Source organism: Drosophila elegans, unplaced genomic scaffold (assembly GCF_018152505.1).
Source record: "Drosophila elegans isolate 14027-0461.03 unplaced genomic scaffold, ASM1815250v1 contig_814, whole genome shotgun sequence".
NCBI classification, from domain to species: domain Eukaryota; kingdom Metazoa; phylum Arthropoda; class Insecta; order Diptera; family Drosophilidae; genus Drosophila; species Drosophila elegans.
The window spans coordinates 7,116,327-7,135,051 of NW_024546167.1; the positions used below are offsets into that span (position 1 = coordinate 7,116,327).

The window sequence follows — 18,725 nt, forward strand, 5'->3', positions numbered from 1 at the left end:
TTAATTTCGCTGTAAAGTTTTTTCCAAGGTTTTTGGTTTTGCTTTTTGTTTTTTTTGCTTGACAGAAACCATTTTTGGTTGACAGCTTTAAATAAATAGTGTACAAATATAGCTCCACCCACAATTGCTTCTGGTCCAGCATGGTAAATTCGTTGTGCAGACTTAAGTGACAATGGCCAATCAACCGACCCCGACGCAACCACCGCGCAAGGAGAGGCGCATCGAGCGGGACGAGAACCGTGGCCAGTGGACGTCGAAGTGGGAGTTTGTCCTCTCGCTCATGGGCTATGCCATCGGTATTGGCAATGTGTGGCGCTTTCCCTATCTGTGCTACCGCAGTGGCGGCGGTAAGTCTTCACCAACCATCCAACAGCTAAACATATACAGACACAGACACAGCCAGCAACCAACCACCCAACCACCCTCAATCACCCACCGTCGTCCATCAAATCGTTGGGTTAGCTCAAGCTCTTAAAATAGCGCAGCCAAAATGACGTCAGCAAACGAGAGTGCAGCACTGAGTGGTGGCGGTGGTTATTTTTATTTTATAGCTTTCGAGTGAAAGCTGGCAAAGCTCCAGCACTCATGATGGCCATCTGGCCAACCGAACGGCGACGCCTTCGATAGCTCAGTTGGTAGAGCGGTGGACTGTAGAGTTTCCGATGCTTGATGATTCGAGTCAGGCAGGGCTCTGGGCCAAACAATACCAATTCGCCCAGATACCGCCTGCTCCTGTATCATCAGTTACTTGATGCGCAATATGTATTGTAATATGTTGAAATCCATAGGTCGCTGGTTCAAATCCGGCTCGAAGGATGCTACTTTTTGGGTCCTTTATTCTTTTTTTTCCTTTTGTCTTTTGCAAGAAATGTTGTCACGGTGTTTTTACTTATTTGTATTACAGTTTTATTTTACCGTATTATATATTTTTTTCCAAATTTACCGAAAACAATGAATTAGTTTGCTGATGTTTCGGAAAAGAAATCCAATATTATTTAAATACACAACCATTATTAAAAGTACAAAAATCGAACATCAACTTTTTTTGTATTTTGTATTTTTTGTTTATCTTGTACAATTAACTTGTAATTAAATGTTATGTATTATGTATTGTAAACATTTACATTTCCATCATCTTTTTCAGCCGCCTTTCTCATCCCCTACATGCTGATGGTAATTCTAGTCGGTATTCCCCTATTTTATATGGAGATTTTAATCGGACAATTTTCGAGCACTGGATGCACGGGCATGTTCCGCCTGGTACCCCTATTTAAGGGAACTGGAATCGCTCAGGTTGTAGTGAACGCATTCTGCGTCTGCTACTACTCGGTGATTATATCGTACCCCATTCGCATGATCTCCTACTGCTTTTTCAAGAAGGTGCCTTGGGAGGACTGCCATAATCCATGGAACACCGACGATTGTGTAGCCGGAACTAACGTGAGCTATAAAACTAAGAATATTATCCACGTAATACTGTCAATTTCGATTCTTTAGTTGGGAAAGCAAAATAGTACTGAGGGATTTAACACTGCCTCCGACGAGTTCTTTCAGTGAGTGCCAAAAATTAAACATATTGATAAACATACTTTATAAAGAGATTTTTAAAAAATTTTTTCATCCTCTTTTTGACAGTATTTTATTTGAAAATTTTTCAACTCTATCCATTTTCTTTGAATATGAATATAAAAATCCTTGCAAAGATTATTAATTATAACACTATTTCCATGTTTAAAGATCCATATTTATTTCTTTTAGCTTAGAAGTCCTTAGAATCTCATCAAACATCTCCGAGTTGGGCGGCATGGTGTGGCAACAATTACTGAGCCTGCTGGTCACCTGGATTGTTGTCTACCTGTGCTTAATACGTGGAATCAAATCAGTGAGTATTGCAGTCCGGGTTATGCTAGATCGAACTTCAGCCCGTTAAATACAGGTGGGCAAAGTCGTGTACTTTACGGTCCCCTTTCCCTACATCCTGCTCTTCATCCTGCTCGTCAGAGGTGTCACATTACCAGGGGCCTGGTCGGGCATCAAGTTCTACCTGTATCCCGAGTGGCATCGACTGCTGGACCTCAAAGTCTGGGCCGATGCCGCCGTTCAGATGTTCTTCGGCATCGGACCCGGCTGGGGTGGTCTCGTCAATATGGCCAGTTTTAGCAACTTTCGGAACAACGCCAAAAACCAATCGATTCTCATAGTTTCAGTCAACGTGTTCACCAGCATCTTTGCCGGCTTTGTCGTCTTCTCCGTGCTGGGTTTCCTTTCGGGTAAGCCCTTTTGCGATAAATACATAGTGATACGTCATCAGTGGTCGTCAATCCAAAGAAAAGACAAGCATACCCGTGGAAGACGTGGCCACCGGTGGAGCGGGACTGGCATTTGTCACCTATCCGGAGGCCATTGCCATGCTGCCAGTTCCACAGCTCTGGGCGCTAATGTTTTTCGCTATGCTCTTTCTGCTAGGCATCGACAGTGTGGTAAGTTTGGCATTTATTTAATTATTTTTTTGCTTTATTGTTTCCTAGCATGACAAGTTTTGTAATTTAAAAATTACTATAGTTACTACGATTATAAAATGAAATCTTACTGATAGACAAAGTGTAGAGCGTTAACAAAATACAGTAATTATAAGATAGATTTAAGTTATAAGTTTAATATTAAATTTGATCACTGAATATTCTTTTTTTTTTTTTTTTTTTTTGTTTTAAGATCACCAAATATCTATCTAACTCTGTTCCAATCCACAGTTTGTACAACTGGAGTCCATCATGTCGTCTATTCAGGATGAGTGGGCGTGGGTAAGGAAGCACAAATGGAAATTGACCCTTACTTCTTGCTTCGTTTTTTTCGCCCTCTCCTCGATAATGTGCACAAATGTGAGTACCGCATGGACTTTACTTTGTCATACATTTTCTAACTCATATTACAGGGTGGAATGTACATCCTACAATTGTTTGATTGGTACTCTTCGGCTATAGCAGTAATTGTTATCTGTCTGGTGGAGATTATTATGGTAGCTTGGATTTATGGCATTAAAAACTTCATGCTGGATACAGAGTTTATGCTTGGTAAAAGGCCAAGTCTATATTGGAGGATCTCGTGGCAGATTATCACTCCCCTAGTCTTAATCGTAAGTAGTTTCGATTGCTTCGGCATTAACAACTAAATGGTTTTTATGCCCACAGTTTATTCTCATTACAAGCATCGTGTTCATTAGAACAATCACCTACAACGGCGTTTCGTATCCGGATTGGGCCGTTTATATCGGCTGGGCTAGTTTTGCAGCATCAGTAATGTGGATACCGCTGTACATATTCTATATCATGATCCGCAAGCGTGCCACATTGTGCGAAAGTCTGAAGAAGCGTCTCAAGCCCTTGGATTGGACTCCGGCGGATCCGCAAGATCGGGCAGACTACGAAGCCTTCCGGAGGCAGCGACAAATGCCGGCATTTATGTCTGACACAGACATGGAGGGCACCAAATAGATTTCTTTATTTATTAATTATTAACACTTAATTATTAACACAAAAAAACAAAAGGAAAACCTAAACCTAAACCTAAAACAAGAACGGAACCTTACTTCGACAAGCCTATGTTGTTAAGCCCTTTTAAATTTTTTTATATTTAAATAAAAAAGATCAAGGATATATTGCTCACTATGATATCCGCCAGACAAAGTATGCAGCCGTAAAGTATGCCTTGCTTATATGGAGCACATGATTGAATACGTTTCCCAAATAAAATCCAGTACTCTTTTCAATCTAATTACGAGTATGACACTTTTTTTTAAACAAAACGTGGAATACTCATAAAATGTTTTATATAGATATTTTAATTTCGATGTCAAGTAGATTTGTTATTATATCGCTACTTAATTCACCTCCTCCGTAACTTCGAAGAGCTGGTGGGTCATTTCGGTGTTCCCGACAGCTTCCTCGTACTGCTGGCGATGCTCCATCTCAACCGGGTACCAATCGGTGGGTCGACAGGTGCGCTTAAACCGTTCGCAAAAGGTGCCCGTGCTCTGGTAAAGGTAGTAAAATCCGTAGCCAGGTATTGCCAGAATGGGTAGCGCCACCAATAGAATGGACATTACGAGGACAATCACTGAAGAGTAGGAGTGTTCCATTAAGGACAAACCTATTCCCGACAGCTAGTAGAAAGAAAATTAAATTTAAGCTTATACAAATATATAGACAATGTTGTTCATCCAATACTAACCAGACAAATCACTAATATAAATGGAGCTATGAAGCGAAGTATAAAAATCTTCCATGATGCAAAGGGCTGACCCAACATAAACTCAATATCGCGCTGGAATCGTTCTCGGCCGTAAATCCACAAAACCACCAAAAGGAGCAGCAAATGAAGGAGACTGTGTGAGAATATAGCATCAAGTCCCAAGGCAGAAAAGAAAGTAATTCCATGCTAAAGAATTAAGGAGATATAAAACTTTTAAATACCAACTGAGGAATTAAGAATTTTTTAGATATGCCAGAGAAGTATTTTTAATTTTAGAAGATTTTTCCAAGCGGTTATACTTACATTTGTACAAAAGAAGAAGGAACAGACCGCAAGGCCACCAATAAGGCCGAAGGTAACCTCCTGTTTTTTGGCTCTAAGTTGCTCAAATTCATCAAACAAACTTTGCAGGAGAGTAAAGATTTGCGTAGCCTGCAATGGAAAACATGTGTTTAAAAATATAATTGTTTCTAGCAAAATTTCACCCACCATTACGATAAGAGCAGCCATCAATAGCATAAAATAGTAAATAAAAGTCCACAGATTCGGCCAATCCATTGAGGCCAAGGCAGAAGCACTGGACAAAAACAACAGCCAATGGGCCATTACATGAGAGTTAAATGAACCTTCATTGAGTTCTGTAATTAAAAATAATTTAAAACTAAAGAGGGTTTTTGGGTAAGTTTAAAGCCTACTTTTAGCGTACCTTAAGGACGAAAAAACAGTCTTCAAAAAATATTAAAAAATAAAATGTAATTACCATTATAGTATCGATCCAGCATAAAGGAAACCATTCCAAACATGATGTAAATAAAGATCTGTCCGAAGGAAATAATCCAACTATATGACATGATGTTGGTCTTGAACCCATTAAAACTGGACAGGGCAATCACACTGCCCCAGCCAGCTCCAAACGCATGTAGCACCATGACAAACGTTGCGGGAATTCCCATTGCAATATCCTCTGCCCTTGGAGTCATAAATTTCTTTAGCCCCAGAATAGCTCCTGGAAGAAACAGAAAGCGCACAAAGCACACCAAAAGCAGGGCCAGGGTCCCAATAACCATGTAACGTATGAGCTTTCCAAACTTGGCAGTTTCCGAAAATTTATAAAAAATAATGGCAATCAGCGCCCAAACCACAACAAAGAGACCCACAAAATGCCAGGATAGCTCATAGTCCTCAGTCAAATCCGGAAAACTTTCTTCTCGAATACTGTCAAAGTGATTTCTGTAAAAAAATTAATTGTGTAGAAGGTTTAATAAACGAAAGCAAAGCAAACTATAAATTGGATGTATACATTTTTGTAGCGAGTGTGTGCAATTAAAACTTACTGAAAGTAGAGAACCGAAGGCACATGAAGAATTTTTCCGAAATAGTACGTGTCGTTTTCCATGCTAGCTAAATCTTCCGCAGTCGTTGTGATATTGCACACCTTGAAGCAACATAAAAATATTAATATCATTTTTAAATTTAATGTTTTTACACAAAATTCCTACAGTCGATTGCCCAGAGGAATCATTATACCAAGACTTTAGTCCTTCGCAGCTCCAAGGTAGAGTGGGTCGAAAAGAGTTAACCATGAAAAGGAGCGGAACAGCAGCAAAAATACTATAGTAAATGAGCATGGCGATGGTCAGAAAGAAGCTCACATATCCCATGCCTAAAATTCATATTTATATATAATATTAATATATTAATATTCTATCTCTTTAACAACATCGTTTCTTACCTTTGAAAAAGGGAGAGAGGCGAAAGGCTGAGATAAAGCCACTGCTAGAGAACTGGCCCATGAAGGAGTGAATGACCATGATTGGAACCAAATATATCACCATATATACATAGTAGGGCATCATTCCAAAAACTAAAAAAAGAAAATAAAATATTTCAAATTATTTGTATTTTTGCGCTAAGCAAAATTCATCATAGCATATTCAAAATTACTTGTCCAAGAAATCAATAAATGTTATATATATAATCCTATATATTCCGTTATGAGCCAATGTGTTATATGTCAGATCTGTAGGTAAGAAATAGAATAAGCAGTGCAACGCCCCTAAATAGATTAGACTAACCCTGAACTTATCTGCTATACAATATACGTACGTACTGCGTATGAAAACCATTACTTACGGCCCATATCGAAGAAGAACCAATACGAGGCCACAAAAACATCCAATTTCAAAGCTAATCCAAAACAGGCAAACATATAATCCGTGGGTTTTTCCCATTTCCCTCGATTCAGATCGGGAGTAAAGGGCTTGAGGCCACTGCCATATGATGTTTCATATACCATGTTGTGATGCCAATATTTGGCCCCGAAACTGAAGCGAATACAAAATGTAAGAAGGTTTTTTAAATGCGAACAAGATCCGATTTTATACGCGGATAAAGATATTATTATTATATGTTTTTTGTGAACGGCAAACGATCCGCGAGCGCTTTGCTTTAAATTGACGGACTAATTAGTAGAACCGATGCCGGCGAACTGAACCCGATTGCGACAGCAAGCTGCTGTTCAGCTCATTTCACTGGATGAAGATGCACATGCTCTTTCGCTCACGATTCATACCATTCAGATTCATTCTGAAATACATAAACGTGCTATATTGCATCGGCTTACTTAAAAATACATACTTTCCTTTTCAAATCTTTTACGAAAGAATTATAGAATTATGTGTACATCATACGTACTTTCCAACCGAATTGGAGAAAAGGAAAATTTTAAGGCATAAAATAAAAAGAAATTCGAAGGGTATAAAATAATTACCTGAGACCAACAGCTCTCATTTCACTTTTAGGCCAAGCCATAAGCCAAAATTATAAAAATATGTAAAATGACATCATGAATTTCGTTAGGGTATTTCCATCCCCGATCATGACGAGTCTTCTCTGTTATTTTATTTTAAATTTACATTATCAGAGCTCTTATAATTGTGTCTGTCTCACTTGCGTTCGCATATCGTCGTGCATTGCCAAGTTCGTTTCGAAGCGGGAACTGGAAACTGATATTTTTGTGCTCGGAAAATGGGCAGACAAACAGCCGCAATGTCATCAAAGCTGGGGAAAAACTCAATGAGCAATGCAAAAACAAGTAAAAACATTGCTCTTGCTTTTGAATTAAATTATACGCTGATTAAGTGTTACGCATTGAATCACTTATATTCGTTTCGCTTGGACTCAACGAGGCGTTCTTATTGATTTAGCTATAAATTGATAATTGAAAGATGGTCTTACCTAGTGCTATCAGTGTTCAAATGACCAAAAATTTAAATCGGAGGCATAATAAAAACTATTAAACATGTTTAAATTATATAAAGCTAATTTATATGTGCAACATTTGCTCTATGAGATAACCTTGGTGAACCTTTCCACTTTTTTAAAATGGTTTTTTGTTTATAAATAACTAAAAGGAAGCTTCAGAAGCTTTAATAGCTATTTCTATCAAATCAATCATTTATTTCAGTAGAAAATGTATTTTTTTCTTGTTGATCAAGTCCAAAAGTTTACAATTCCATCCCATTATTTTCCGTTTTCTTGCATAGGAACAATCGGATAAATAATTATTATTATAATTTGTAGTTTATCTGGATATGTAGCCGCCTTCTAAAATTTTTAAGAAATACCTTGAGCGGAATGGTATGTAAACATGGAACTGTCAAATTGTATCACTTTTAAAATTCAAGTGATGGTCAAAAATATGAGTTCTTCAAAGCCATTAAATTATTTTACTTGCACCTAAAAAGATTCCCAATTGTCAATCACATTACATAGCTAAAAGGTAAAACTTTATTAATTCGTAACAATATTTTTTGGCCGAAGCTTGTTGAACTTTTTAGTGGGCAACTACTAAATATCACCAGTTTATAGTTCACTATAGCTAGCATTTGGAAAATATCAGTACAATTCCATTTAAAAATCAACCATCACCGTTTGCACTTGATCTGCATATATGTATGTACAATCGTGCGCGAGTGTGTAGTTTTTTTTTCTGGTGTAAGTGTGTAGGTGTGACCGCTTATGGGTGTATAATAAAAGTGAGTTCAGTTCAGTTCATTTGTCATGTGGCGACGATTAAAGTGTTGAGTTTTGATCTAAAGAGTATTTGTTAATTAGGCACTATGTGGTATTGGCATTAGCATCGATCACCAGCATCTCGGAGATGCCCATGATTTCCTCGTAGAATCGCCGGTTATCCGCATCCACCGGATGCCAGTCGTGTGGTGCGAGGCACTGTTGCAATCGCTGGCGCCAATCGCCGTTCGTCCGCGACACCTTAAAGACCATATACGATATGGCCGTCAAGAGAATCAAGCCCTGACTCACATAAATCAGGACATCGTCGACTTTGTCACGCAGAAGTAAAAAGCTGATTTGAAACTGCCAAAACGAAAAACATTAGTCTTATTATTTTAAATATATATATTTTTTTATATAAAATGATAATATGTGTGATCTCAGCCGACTACTTACCAAACACAGACCCAGAAAAATGGGCGTGGCAAAGCGGATAAAGAAAATTTTGAAACTTGAGATCGTTTTGCCCAGCATAAACTGCAAGTCGCACTGAAAACGCACTCGACCATAAACCCAAGTGGTCATCAGAAGAAGCACTCCTGAAATAAAAACGTGGCTGAAAACGGCCAAATTGGGCAGCTGAGTCAGCTGACTAAAGCCCAACTGAAATGGAGAATTCAAAATTAAATAAATATTCCATAAAATGGCAATCTCATACCGACCTGGGTACAAAAATACACAGAGGAGGCTGTAAGGCAGAGGACTAGAGAGCAAATTACTGTTGTTCTTCTTGATCGCAACGTCTCGAACTCATCGAACAAAGCAGTAAGAACGTTCATCATTTGGATGATCTACAGAAATATACAAACAATATAGAACTTTGTTCATATGAACAAGAAACAAAACCCACCAGGGCACATATTTCCGATAAGAAAATCATGCCAAAGAAGAGAAAAGCCCAGAGATTTGGTGTGGTGGTAAACCGTCCAAACAAATAGGAGAAACAAAGGTAAAGGAACTGCATATGATGCTTCTCATCCACATGTAATGGCATCATGCCCACATGATCTATAGAAACAATTAATTAAATAGTTGTATTTAAGGATAAATAACTTAAATCATGTATATACCAACCTTCGAAGTGATCGTGGGCTACATTGCAGCAGAGAAGACCCATCAATCCGATCGTGATATGAGTTAGACACACCCAGGTGCTTAATCTCTCGGCATCGCTGCGGAAGCTGTTGTAACTAGACAGGGTTATAATACTGCCCCATCCGGGTCCCAAGGCCACTCCGGCCATCAGAAGGGCGGTGCGCGATGTGGCCATTACGCTCGTGAAGCTGTCCAACTGGGGCATCCAATAATATTCCAGGGTGTCAAAACTAACTCGTTCGTGAATAACAGAGTACAAAAACACAGCAACAAAAGAGCCGAACATCAGCACACAACAACATCGCAGGGTTTTACCAATCTAAAAAACAAACAAAACGCACTTTTAATAAATTACAAAGACATTGAATTTAATAATGTTCTACTGACAAAAGCGACTGGCTTGAGCAGCATGGCCAGAACCAGCAGCCAAATGGCCAACACGCCTATTAGCATGGACCATGATATGCTCAGTGAACCGGAACCTTCTTCAGTAGAGGCAATCGCCGATCTATAGAATTAAATTAAATAAATTTTAGATCAGTCTAAACGAAATTTGATCAATCACTCACCTAAAGAACTCAACAGTGGAATGTGGATCGACCGTGTAGTCCTATAAATCCAATATATTAATAACTAACCACATAAGTAACCCTAACAAATCCTTAATACTCACATCGACATCGTAGTTATCGTGTAAGGAGCATTCCTTGGTATTCCAAGTGTTGTTGCAACTCATCCAGGGTATAACCTTATGTAGGGCATTCACGGTATAAATAAGTGGCACAACAGATCCAATGCTGTAGTAGGTTAAAGTCCCTAGATTGAGCATCAGAATAGCATAGCCGATGCCTAAAAGTATGCCATGAAGGTTGATTTAATAACAGATTCGCTTGTGAAAATGCTGCAGTTACCTCACCTTTAAATATGGGCGCCGCCCGAAAAGCTGATATATTTCCAGATGATGAAAATTGTCCCAAAAATGCTTGGATCAAAAATATTGGCAGCGAGTAAAAAAACATTCCCATGAGGTAGGCGATTATGAATAAAACTGCGGGTAAATAAAAATATATAATTATATTTAATATTTTAAAAAGTTTCTATAAGCATAATATTAAAAACAAAAATAATATTTCTCCATAGAAATATCCTACATTACTAAGAAAATTATATAATTATTCACAAAGGGATTTTTCTTATTTGTGGAGAGTGATTTAAAGCTCTATTGAACCCTGACTACTCTTAATTATTATAAATCCACTGTATATAGCTACAATGTATATTCTATGGTGATTTATCGTGACGATGTGTCATTATTTAGTTTATCTTAAATATGGTGAGCAATGCAATTATGTAATTGGCTAATAATCGCCAATCACCATCGAATAAATCGATAAAAAAAAACCAGTTTTGGAGATAATTGAGCTCGGCTAATGACCGGTCTACTTACTAAGCTAGGATTCTGGATTAGTTGTTTTGTTTTTTGCGGTGATCCCAACCCCTGCTGTTCACCTTATCGCTTGCGAAATATAAATATTGTTCAAAGTAAACGCAAAATGCCGTCATTAACGCAGCTAAGATAACCTTTGCTTTAGTTAATTGAATTTTATTGATAACTAATGGCAATGGGATCAAAAGTGGGAAAAAAAACCTTAGCCAACTACACAGAAAAAAATATAACAATTATAAAAAAGTCCTACTTTACAAAGGTATATTCTTGAACCATAATTTAAGTTTGTTTATTAGTAAAATAGTTGTTATTTAAATTTTAAAACAATAATATGCCTAAAACCACTTTAAATTGTTCTGTGTTTTTGCACATGAATATTTTAAAGTTGATATTTTGGACATCCCCAGATATTTTAAAATATAGAAGTGTTATTTTTCATAATTTTCTTTCAGTGCGTACTTACTTACGAGTGCACTTATTAAAGACTACAAATCAAAAGTACTTCTACGCAAGTGTTATACAATGTTAAATGGTACTTACACCAACCGCCGTGCAATACACCAAAGGTGGAGAGTTCGGAGAAGATCAGCGAACTGAAGGCATGGGTGCAGCTGGCGAAGTAGAAATCCGCCGATTTGGCCCAACGACCCCGTGATTTGTCGTGCCGATAGGGTCGCTCCAAGGTATCATAGGCACTGCCTGATCTCACCGCCATGCTGTTTACCTGTCGATTCCGGATTCGACGTGCGGCTGACGCCAAACTGCCACCCATTCCACCTCCGGATTCCATTTCCGCACCCTCTCCCGTAAAGTCTCCGGATAAACCTGCACCATGTTCGCTGTTTTCACAGTCGCCCAGGAGCATGCAGTTGTTGAGCTGCTCGCCGCAGATGCCCTTCATGGTGGCTCATCCAGTGGCCACCAGGTGGGAAAGCCCAAACACTTAAAACTCTCAAGTCTCAATTAAAATGGACCAGATGCTTTTTGTTCCAAGTTCATGCCGTTTTGTTCCGCTGTTGTTTTGCTTCGTCTTTTTTGGCACTCTGACCTAGTTTTTGAGCAGTACTTTTCTGGGTCACTTCACGAAGAACAAGTAGTAGAAATCAGAGCTTTAGATTATCTTCTAATAGGCTGTTATTGCCACCGGTGACTTCACCCCGCAATTGTAGACCTTATTCGAAATTAAACCCGATTTTGATTACTCCGGGCGCCAAGCAATCAGCTCCGATGTTCAGCGGCAAATGATGCTAGTCGATGGGGATTGCCGTTCTCAAGCGACGCCAAATCAAGCAGAATTATAGGCAACACCAACAACTCACAAATTTAATTAAATATATAAGTCTTTGTACGTAGTTTTTTTCGTGCAATGCGTATGTGAGTGCCAGTGAGTGTGCAGCGATTATACGCGGCGTACAGTGGGACAGATGCTTACAGTATAACAAAATAAAAATAAAATTACATTTGACTATGGTGCGTAAAAAATCAAAAATGTATATTCTTAAACTCTACAATTTTTATAAAACTTTATATAACACGTAACAACACTTCAAGCAATGGGAATTTTATCATTATAATTAAATTTTAAGTGAAAATGTTTTGATATTGTTATTTTTTTAAAAACAAAACTTATCAAATAAAATAAATAAGTTATAAACATTTTTCTAATGAATAAGAATGAAAGCTTCAAAAAAAAAAAAAAAACAATTCCATTTCTTAGTGAAAATGTTTAAAGTTTAATACTAGATTGCAGTAAATTGGCCAATCAGCCGATGGTTCCGACAATTCTTTAAATCTGCCGTACCTATGCTATTATCAGTATCGCGAAACAAAGAAAAATTCCAACAGAAGGGGAATCAAAACAAATGGAAATTTATTTTTAAAAACAAAGCCATCGAACAGAATTTAATCGAATCGCATCGCATCGCATCGCATCGAAACAAAACAATGTGGATGAAAATAAATCAAAAAGAAAAGAAACAAAACGAATGGCAAAGTGAACGGGGGCAATGGACAGCTGATGGTGCTCTTTCCCACCCCCACTTCCAATCTCTTTGCAAACAATGCCGGTGGCCTACGGAGCGTATACTTGACATTGCTCATTCGTACGAGCAACTGAGCTCCGGAGGCAGCTCTTTCGTTCTCTCTTGCCCAAAAACGTTTCAACAAGTAAAACGATAAAAAGCGGAGGGACTGTGTAATTGGGTGTGCGAAAATCAGCTGTTTTTTGTTTTGCACTGTGTGAATTGTGTAATTCATGCGAAAATCTCTGTTTCTTTTACATTTCCCCGTTTTTCTTGTGCTTTCGCACTTCGGACAGCGATGACGCTGTTGATTTGGTTTGGCTCCATTTATGAGTAAATTAGTGAGTGCACCGAATGGGGCGAACGTGTCCAATTAGTCGAATCGAAATGTTTACAAACAAACACTTCGGTGTTCGCGATAAATTTGCGAAAAAAATGTATATGGCCAAGAAGAAAGCACACACAAATTATGCACAGTGAAAAAAGCATGGCTAAATATTCTTTAACAAAAAATTTCTATATAAATTATCATTGATCTAACAAAAAAAAAGTTTAATGTTAAATTAAATAGGTAAAAACATGAATATTGCTTAGAGACATTTATATTAGCTCGGTCAAAACGACTGATTACAAACTTTGAAAAAAAATGTCTAACAAAAAATTTCCGCTAAGTGTGCATAAATATTTTGTTTGCTTGTGAGCAAAAGACGCAAAAACTTGGCGTCTCAAGTGTTGGCCAAGTCTGTGGGCAGTACCTAGCCCTCCCGTCGTCATTCCTCCCCTTTCTCCACTACTTTTCTTCTTTTCACGAAGACTATGCACATATAGATAATAAGATTGGCGCCATGTAAACTCAATGTGTAATGTTATCATCCGCTGGTAATCTCAACCATCTGCAACTCACATTTGCATGCACCTGCAAACACTGCACTTTTCTATTTTGTTCAGGCGTCAACTAATTTGCAATCACGCACGAAACTCCTGCAAACTTGCACTGCGCGAATGTTAATCCCAAATCGAAATCTCGATCTAAACCCGAATCGGAATCTGCTGCGACTGCGACGCACGTTGTCGGCGCGTCTGCCAGCGAACGACTGAAAACTGAAGAGTAAAAACTCAGCCAGATAGTCGCCGAATGTCAGACGAATGCGAATGTTGTTCCTGTTTTTGCTGGTGCTGCTGCTGCGACTGCTGTTGTTGTTGTGTTACTGCAGATGTTACTGCTGTCTCTTATCGCCTTTGCTGCTTTGTGCATTTTTTACTCTTAGGGAGAAATGCAAAAGAGTCACAAAAAAGAGAGCGATTTAGGCATTAGTTCCATTTCAAATGCTCTACAGGTAAAGTGAGTCGGAAATAACAGTGAAAAAAGCTAAGAGCTTTCAAATTGATTATTTTTATACCCTTGCAGAGGGTATTATAATTTCAGTCAGAAGTTTGCAACGCAGTGAAGGAGACGTTTCCGACCCTATAAAGTATATATATTCTTGATCAGCATCACTAGTAGAGTCGATCTAGCCATGTCCGTCTGTCCGTCCGTCTGTCCGTCTGTCCGTCTGTCCGTCCGTCTGTCCGTCTGTCCGTCTGTCCGTCCGTTTATATGCAAACTAGTCTCTCAGTTTTAAAGCTATCTGCATGAAACTTTTCCAAAAGTTGTCTTTCTATTGCAGGTAGTATATAAGTCGGAACGAGCCGGATCGGACGACTATAGCATATAGCTCCCATAGGAACAATCGGAAAAATAATTGAAAAAAAATTATAACTTTGCTGCTTTTTAATTTTTTGTTTAGTTCTTCGACATATAGCAATGGTTAAATATTTCAGAATTATGATTAAAATTTCATCAAAATCGGACGACTATAGCATATAGCTCCCATAGGAACAATCGGAAAAATAATTGAAAAAAATTATAACTTTGCTGTTTTTTAATTTGTTTTTTAGTTCTTCGACATATAGCAATGGTTAAATATTTCAGAATTATGGTTTAAATTTCATCAAAATCGGACGACTATATCATATAGCTCCTATACAAATAATGAAAATATATAAAAGAACAATCAAATAATTAAGCTGCAAATCTTCATAGCTTCAATGTTTTTAAACATATACGCAAGTAAATCATAATTTTAATGTTTTCAAAAATATTTAATTCTTGCGATAGCTGCAAGGGTATATGAACTTCGGCTTGCCGAAGTTTGCTTTCTTTCTTGTTAACATTAAGTCCATTGAACTATTTTAAAGACCTAAAACGGCATAAACTTGCCTAATTGGAAATAAATAAATAAATTTAAAAAAAATCTACGGATTGTTTTGCTAAAATATAAATATAAATCTTTTAATAATGTAATAATGTAACTTAATTAAAATAAATACGATAATTTTACCAAACAAAATTCTCCGTTAACATTCAATAAAATATTTTTTTTATATTTATATATTGAGACATAAAAAAAACACTAAGACCAAAGAGTTGTATTATTTAGTTTTCTATTATCTATTTTGTATAAAACATAACGTTTTACTTACGTAGCTAAGTTTTAAAAATTAAGGTAATACTTTTCATGAGAAATCGATTAATGAAATTTCAATTATTCCATTAAACTACAAATAAAGTAGTGGTTTTTACTCCTAACTCATTTCATTTTTATAAATTAAATATATGTACGAACATAAAAGCACGCCAAATTGGAATTGACCCCGCGACTTCTGTGTGATTTTCTCTTTGCCGGTCAATTACCGGCTATTGCCAAAACGAAGCCCAGTAGGAAATTTCTTGCCATTTTCGAGTCGGACTCCAAGTAAGGGGAGACTGTCGACACGATTGACGCTTGACTCTTGGCCGCCGGCGTACAATAAATCATTGCACACAGTTCAATACTGCCGAGATTCAATCGCAATCGACACTGCAGAGAAGAAAATTTTCTTTACTAAATATGTTTTGCATCAAACAAATTTTTTACTCAAGTCTACCTTCTGCTAACCAATTTATAAGGTGGGTTTTTTTAAAATTACAAATATTTCGCACAGTGTGTTTTAGAAAAGGTGTGGTGCGAAAAAGTTGAAGGAAGTTCGAGGCGGACTGTTATTGATACACTGACGCATTTTATTCAACGGCCAAATGCGGCAAACCAAATCGAAACAAGAAACATGAAAAACAAGCGCGAGACTGTGTAAACAGAGATGTGGGAAAACTAGAAAGGGGGGTGGTGAAGAGGAAGGAAAATCACGCAACTGTTTGATTCTGCTAAAAGAAATCGAATGATATAGGGGGGAAAAACAAGTGTGAGAGGCAGCGGCTGATTTCATTTGATTTGTGGCTGTATTTTGCGCTGAACGCAGTTGGAGACTTTGCGCATGCGCATGAACTTGACATTTCAGCTTTCGATTCAATTGCGTCGCTCCAATCACACCTTATAATGTCTGGATGAGGGGGAAATCTATGCAAATAGCATGTGACAATTTGTGGCAATGAATCAATCAAATGTATTAAGAGACGTAACAAAGCTGCGATAATAGTTTTAGGAGCCAACGGACTGTGTATACTAATTGACTGTGGTTGCCGGGAATATATTACTCACGGGTTATTTTGAAGCCATCAAGCTGTATAATTTGAACTGGTTTTAGTGGTGCACAATTATGTTGTCAAATGATCTATTACTAGCATAAACAAGTTCAGCTTGATAGATATTAATACATTATTTTTTATAGTTGGTTATGAAATTTCATTTCATTTCCCCCCAAAAGAATCCTTTTATGATTTAGTTACATTTTCTTTATTGGCAACATATTCAAACATTTCCTAACAGAATGCACTTGGCTTCCGTTTTGAAGGAAAGCTTAAAGCGTTTTTTCACAGGAATGCTTGGAAAATGTATGCTAGATAAATAGGTAAGCGTGAGAAAGAGGCAACCACAAAAGTGGCCGTGTGCTTAGGTCGAAAGGGAATTTTGATGGCTCAGTTTTTGGGACAGGTGTGGAAAGTTCCTGTTCAGGTGCTAAGTGCGAGTACCCTGTCTATATATGTCTATATATATATATACAATGTATTTACAAATCAGTGGTGAAGGGGGTTTCCCATCGATGGCAGTTTCCATGGTAGTGGCGGGGGGTCAGATCGGCGAGAGGTTATAGCTATAGTTCCTATAGCTTCCTCCTTACAGAGTTCCGGGTGCGGGAGCGGCGTTAATGGAGGCCACCGACTGGACGTGTCCGGCCAGAGGAGCGGTGTGGATGGCTCCACGGGTCTGGGCAGTGTAGACACCCTCATGGGCCACTGGGGCCACGACGACGGCCGGAGCATGGCCGGCCACCACGGCGGGAGCGGCGGCATGGACGGCCACGGCAGCCGGGGCATGGACCGCTGCCGGAGGCCAGGAAGCCACGTTCACGGCGGCGGGCCAGTGGGCGGCGGGAACGGCCCAGTGGGCGGCGGGAGCGGCCCAGGGAGAGGCCACCACAGCGGGTCCAGAGACGGCGGTGTAGGAGAGTCCATGGCCAGCCACCTGGGACAGCAGGGGGATCACAGACGACTGCACGCCCATGGCGAGGGCCAAGGTGAAGACAACGGCGACGGCGAACTGGGATGAGAATAAAATTTTAAAATTTATTTAATTAGTTAGACTTACTTTAACTTAAAATCCTATTTTATTTAAAATTTTCCTGCAATGGATAATTGTACAACAGTTGGCAAGCTTGAAGATTTACAAAAGCCCGAACACTTTATTTTTTAAGAATTCTAAACTTTAACGTTATTGTTTAAGCTTAGCTTTAAGAATCAGGATAAATCCCTTTGATAACTCACTTTCATGGTGCTGATTGTGGGTTTTGGGTTGCGCTCTGATTGAACTCTTGTTCTGAACTGATCTGTCAACGGTGCTGCTGGCCAGTTTTATACCCCACAGCTGACCACATCAGCTTTGGAAAACCGCTACGTCCGAGGGTTCATGAAAGTGAGAGTTCACACACCATGACACGGTGGACATTGCTGACACTGCTCCGCATGCATATGATCAGAGTTAATGACATGCCTCGGATCTGAACGAATCGGATCGGTAGTGATCGATCTTTCTATCGGCTGTGAGACCAAACGGCTACGTTGTACGACTTCAAAGCAGTCGATGTTGAAGAACTAGTTCTACAGCTACTTACTATTATTGTTATTATTATTTTAATTGTTATTAACTTTTTACAGTTATTAATCACTAATTTAAAATATACTTTTTGTATTAAAATCCCTTAAATTTAAGGCAATAATCGGAAATAATATTATCTAGCAAAAAACTTAAAATAAAAATCATGTTTTAAAAAGTTTAATCAATATTGAAATTTACTTTCCTTTTTAAAATAAAAACTATTAGGGGTAATTTATCTGCAAAACAATTCAGATCAGCAAGCGCAAGTATTAGCATATTTGAGTGCTACCTTTTGTAATAATTTATTTTAAGCTAAGTTCAAATTGCCAAAGACAAATAAATTAAAAATATTAATGGCACATTCGTTACCATATGACATCGATTATTATTAAATCATAATATAGAACAAAGCCCAACAAACCACCCACAATGAACTAAATCATTGGCGAACCACCATATCCACACCACTCACAACCTGCACCGCCCCAGAAATGCATTCTCGGTGAGTGTATTTTCCATCTCCGTGGCCAAGTGGGTCTGGGTCCAACTGTCTGAGTGAGTGGCCCAACCCACTTTTAAGCTGCAGTTCCGGTAAGTTGATTTTCACTCCATCACACCGCCACTTTAATTACTTAATTGTTGTTTGTGCGCGATTAGCATTTCAGTATGATTTATAACACGATTCCAATTATGGAGCGATTGGTATCC

General features: G+C 38.3%; 4 protein-coding genes and 1 non-coding gene across 8 annotated transcripts; 2 read left to right on the forward strand and 3 right to left on the reverse strand.

Annotated features, from left to right (window-relative positions):
- Nucleotides 1-64: 64 nt before the first annotated feature.
- Nucleotides 65-3,653, forward strand: LOC108138322 (sodium- and chloride-dependent glycine transporter 1). The gene is made up of 9 exons (XM_017260481.2): nt 65-347; nt 1,145-1,440; nt 1,498-1,553; nt 1,759-1,882; nt 1,937-2,270; nt 2,329-2,480; nt 2,751-2,879; nt 2,933-3,133; nt 3,189-3,653. Exons 1-9 carry the CDS (start codon nt 173-175, stop codon nt 3,489-3,491), a joined length of 1,770 nt encoding a protein of 589 aa, XP_017115970.1. The 5' UTR covers nt 65-172; the 3' UTR covers nt 3,492-3,653.
- Trnay-gua lies at nt 618-816 on the forward strand. The gene is made up of 2 exons: nt 618-654; nt 781-816. It is a non-coding gene; the product is annotated as a tRNA-Tyr (tRNA).
- A 106-nt stretch (nt 3,654-3,759) lies between the features above and the next one.
- On the reverse strand, nt 3,760-6,742 carry LOC108138321 (sodium- and chloride-dependent glycine transporter 1). The gene is made up of 9 exons (XM_017260480.2): nt 6,382-6,742; nt 5,981-6,112; nt 5,748-5,911; nt 5,583-5,683; nt 5,009-5,478; nt 4,738-4,886; nt 4,552-4,680; nt 4,228-4,434; nt 3,760-4,159 (listed from the first exon to the last, which is right to left on the reverse strand). The coding sequence occupies exons 1-9, from the start codon at nt 6,542-6,544 to the stop codon at nt 3,878-3,880; spliced, it is 1,797 nt and encodes a 598-aa protein (XP_017115969.1). The 5' UTR covers nt 6,545-6,742; the 3' UTR covers nt 3,760-3,877.
- Nucleotides 6,743-8,019: 1,277 nt separating this feature from the next.
- LOC108138329 (sodium- and chloride-dependent glycine transporter 1) lies at nt 8,020-13,969 on the reverse strand. 4 transcript variants are annotated; one of them, XM_041710444.1, is made up of 11 exons: nt 13,793-13,968; nt 11,408-11,945; nt 10,337-10,468; nt 10,094-10,269; nt 9,990-10,030; nt 9,808-9,928; nt 9,400-9,739; nt 9,176-9,333; nt 8,988-9,116; nt 8,722-8,928; nt 8,020-8,628 (listed from the first exon to the last, which is right to left on the reverse strand). In XM_041710444.1, exons 2-11 carry the CDS (start codon nt 11,766-11,768, stop codon nt 8,368-8,370), a joined length of 1,926 nt encoding a protein of 641 aa, XP_041566378.1. In that variant the 5' UTR covers nt 11,769-11,945; nt 13,793-13,968; the 3' UTR covers nt 8,020-8,367. The 4 variants fall into 4 exon arrangements, with proteins under 4 accessions (XP_041566378.1, XP_041566377.1, XP_017115981.1 ...); XM_041710443.1 differs by having other exon boundaries at nt 11,408-12,038; XM_017260492.2 differs by having other exon boundaries at nt 11,408-12,294.
- Nucleotides 13,970-16,693: 2,724 nt separating this feature from the next.
- Nucleotides 16,694-17,732, reverse strand: LOC108138066 (adult cuticle protein 1). Its single transcript, XM_017260042.2, has 2 exons — nt 17,687-17,732; nt 16,694-17,462 (listed from the first exon to the last, which is right to left on the reverse strand). The coding sequence occupies exons 1-2, from the start codon at nt 17,690-17,692 to the stop codon at nt 17,040-17,042; spliced, it is 429 nt and encodes a 142-aa protein (XP_017115531.1). The 5' UTR covers nt 17,693-17,732; the 3' UTR covers nt 16,694-17,039.
- Nucleotides 17,733-18,725: the final 993 nt, after the last annotated feature.

Excerpts from the sequence above, each read along its gene's own strand:
- LOC108138322 (XM_017260481.2), top strand. The coding sequence starts at position 173 with ATGGCCAATCAACCGACCCCGACGCAACCACCGCGCAAGGAGAGGCGC. Across the intron at positions 1,441-1,497 it reads ATTGTGTAGCCGGAACTAAC|TTGGGAAAGCAAAATAGTAC; the intron begins GTGAGCTATAAA and ends TCGATTCTTTAG. Across the intron at positions 3,134-3,188 it reads TCACTCCCCTAGTCTTAATC|TTTATTCTCATTACAAGCAT; the intron begins GTAAGTAGTTTC and ends TTATGCCCACAG.
- LOC108138321 (XM_017260480.2), bottom strand. The coding sequence starts at position 6,544 with ATGGTATATGAAACATCATATGGCAGTGGCCTCAAGCCCTTTACTCCC. Across the intron at positions 4,887-5,008 it reads GCTGGATCGATACTATAATG|AACTCAATGAAGGTTCATTT; the intron begins GTAATTACATTT and ends TTTTAATTACAG. Across the intron at positions 4,160-4,227 it reads TTATATTAGTGATTTGTCTG|CTGTCGGGAATAGGTTTGTC; the intron begins GTTAGTATTGGA and ends TCTTTCTACTAG.
- LOC108138329 (XM_041710444.1), bottom strand. The coding sequence starts at position 11,768 with ATGAAGGGCATCTGCGGCGAGCAGCTCAACAACTGCATGCTCCTGGGC. Across the intron at positions 9,117-9,175 it reads TATCGGAAATATGTGCCCTG|ATCATCCAAATGATGAACGT; the intron begins GTGGGTTTTGTT and ends ATATTTCTGTAG. Across the intron at positions 8,629-8,721 it reads TTTTTCTGGGTCTGTGTTTG|TTTCAAATCAGCTTTTTACT; the intron begins GTAAGTAGTCGG and ends TCGTTTTGGCAG.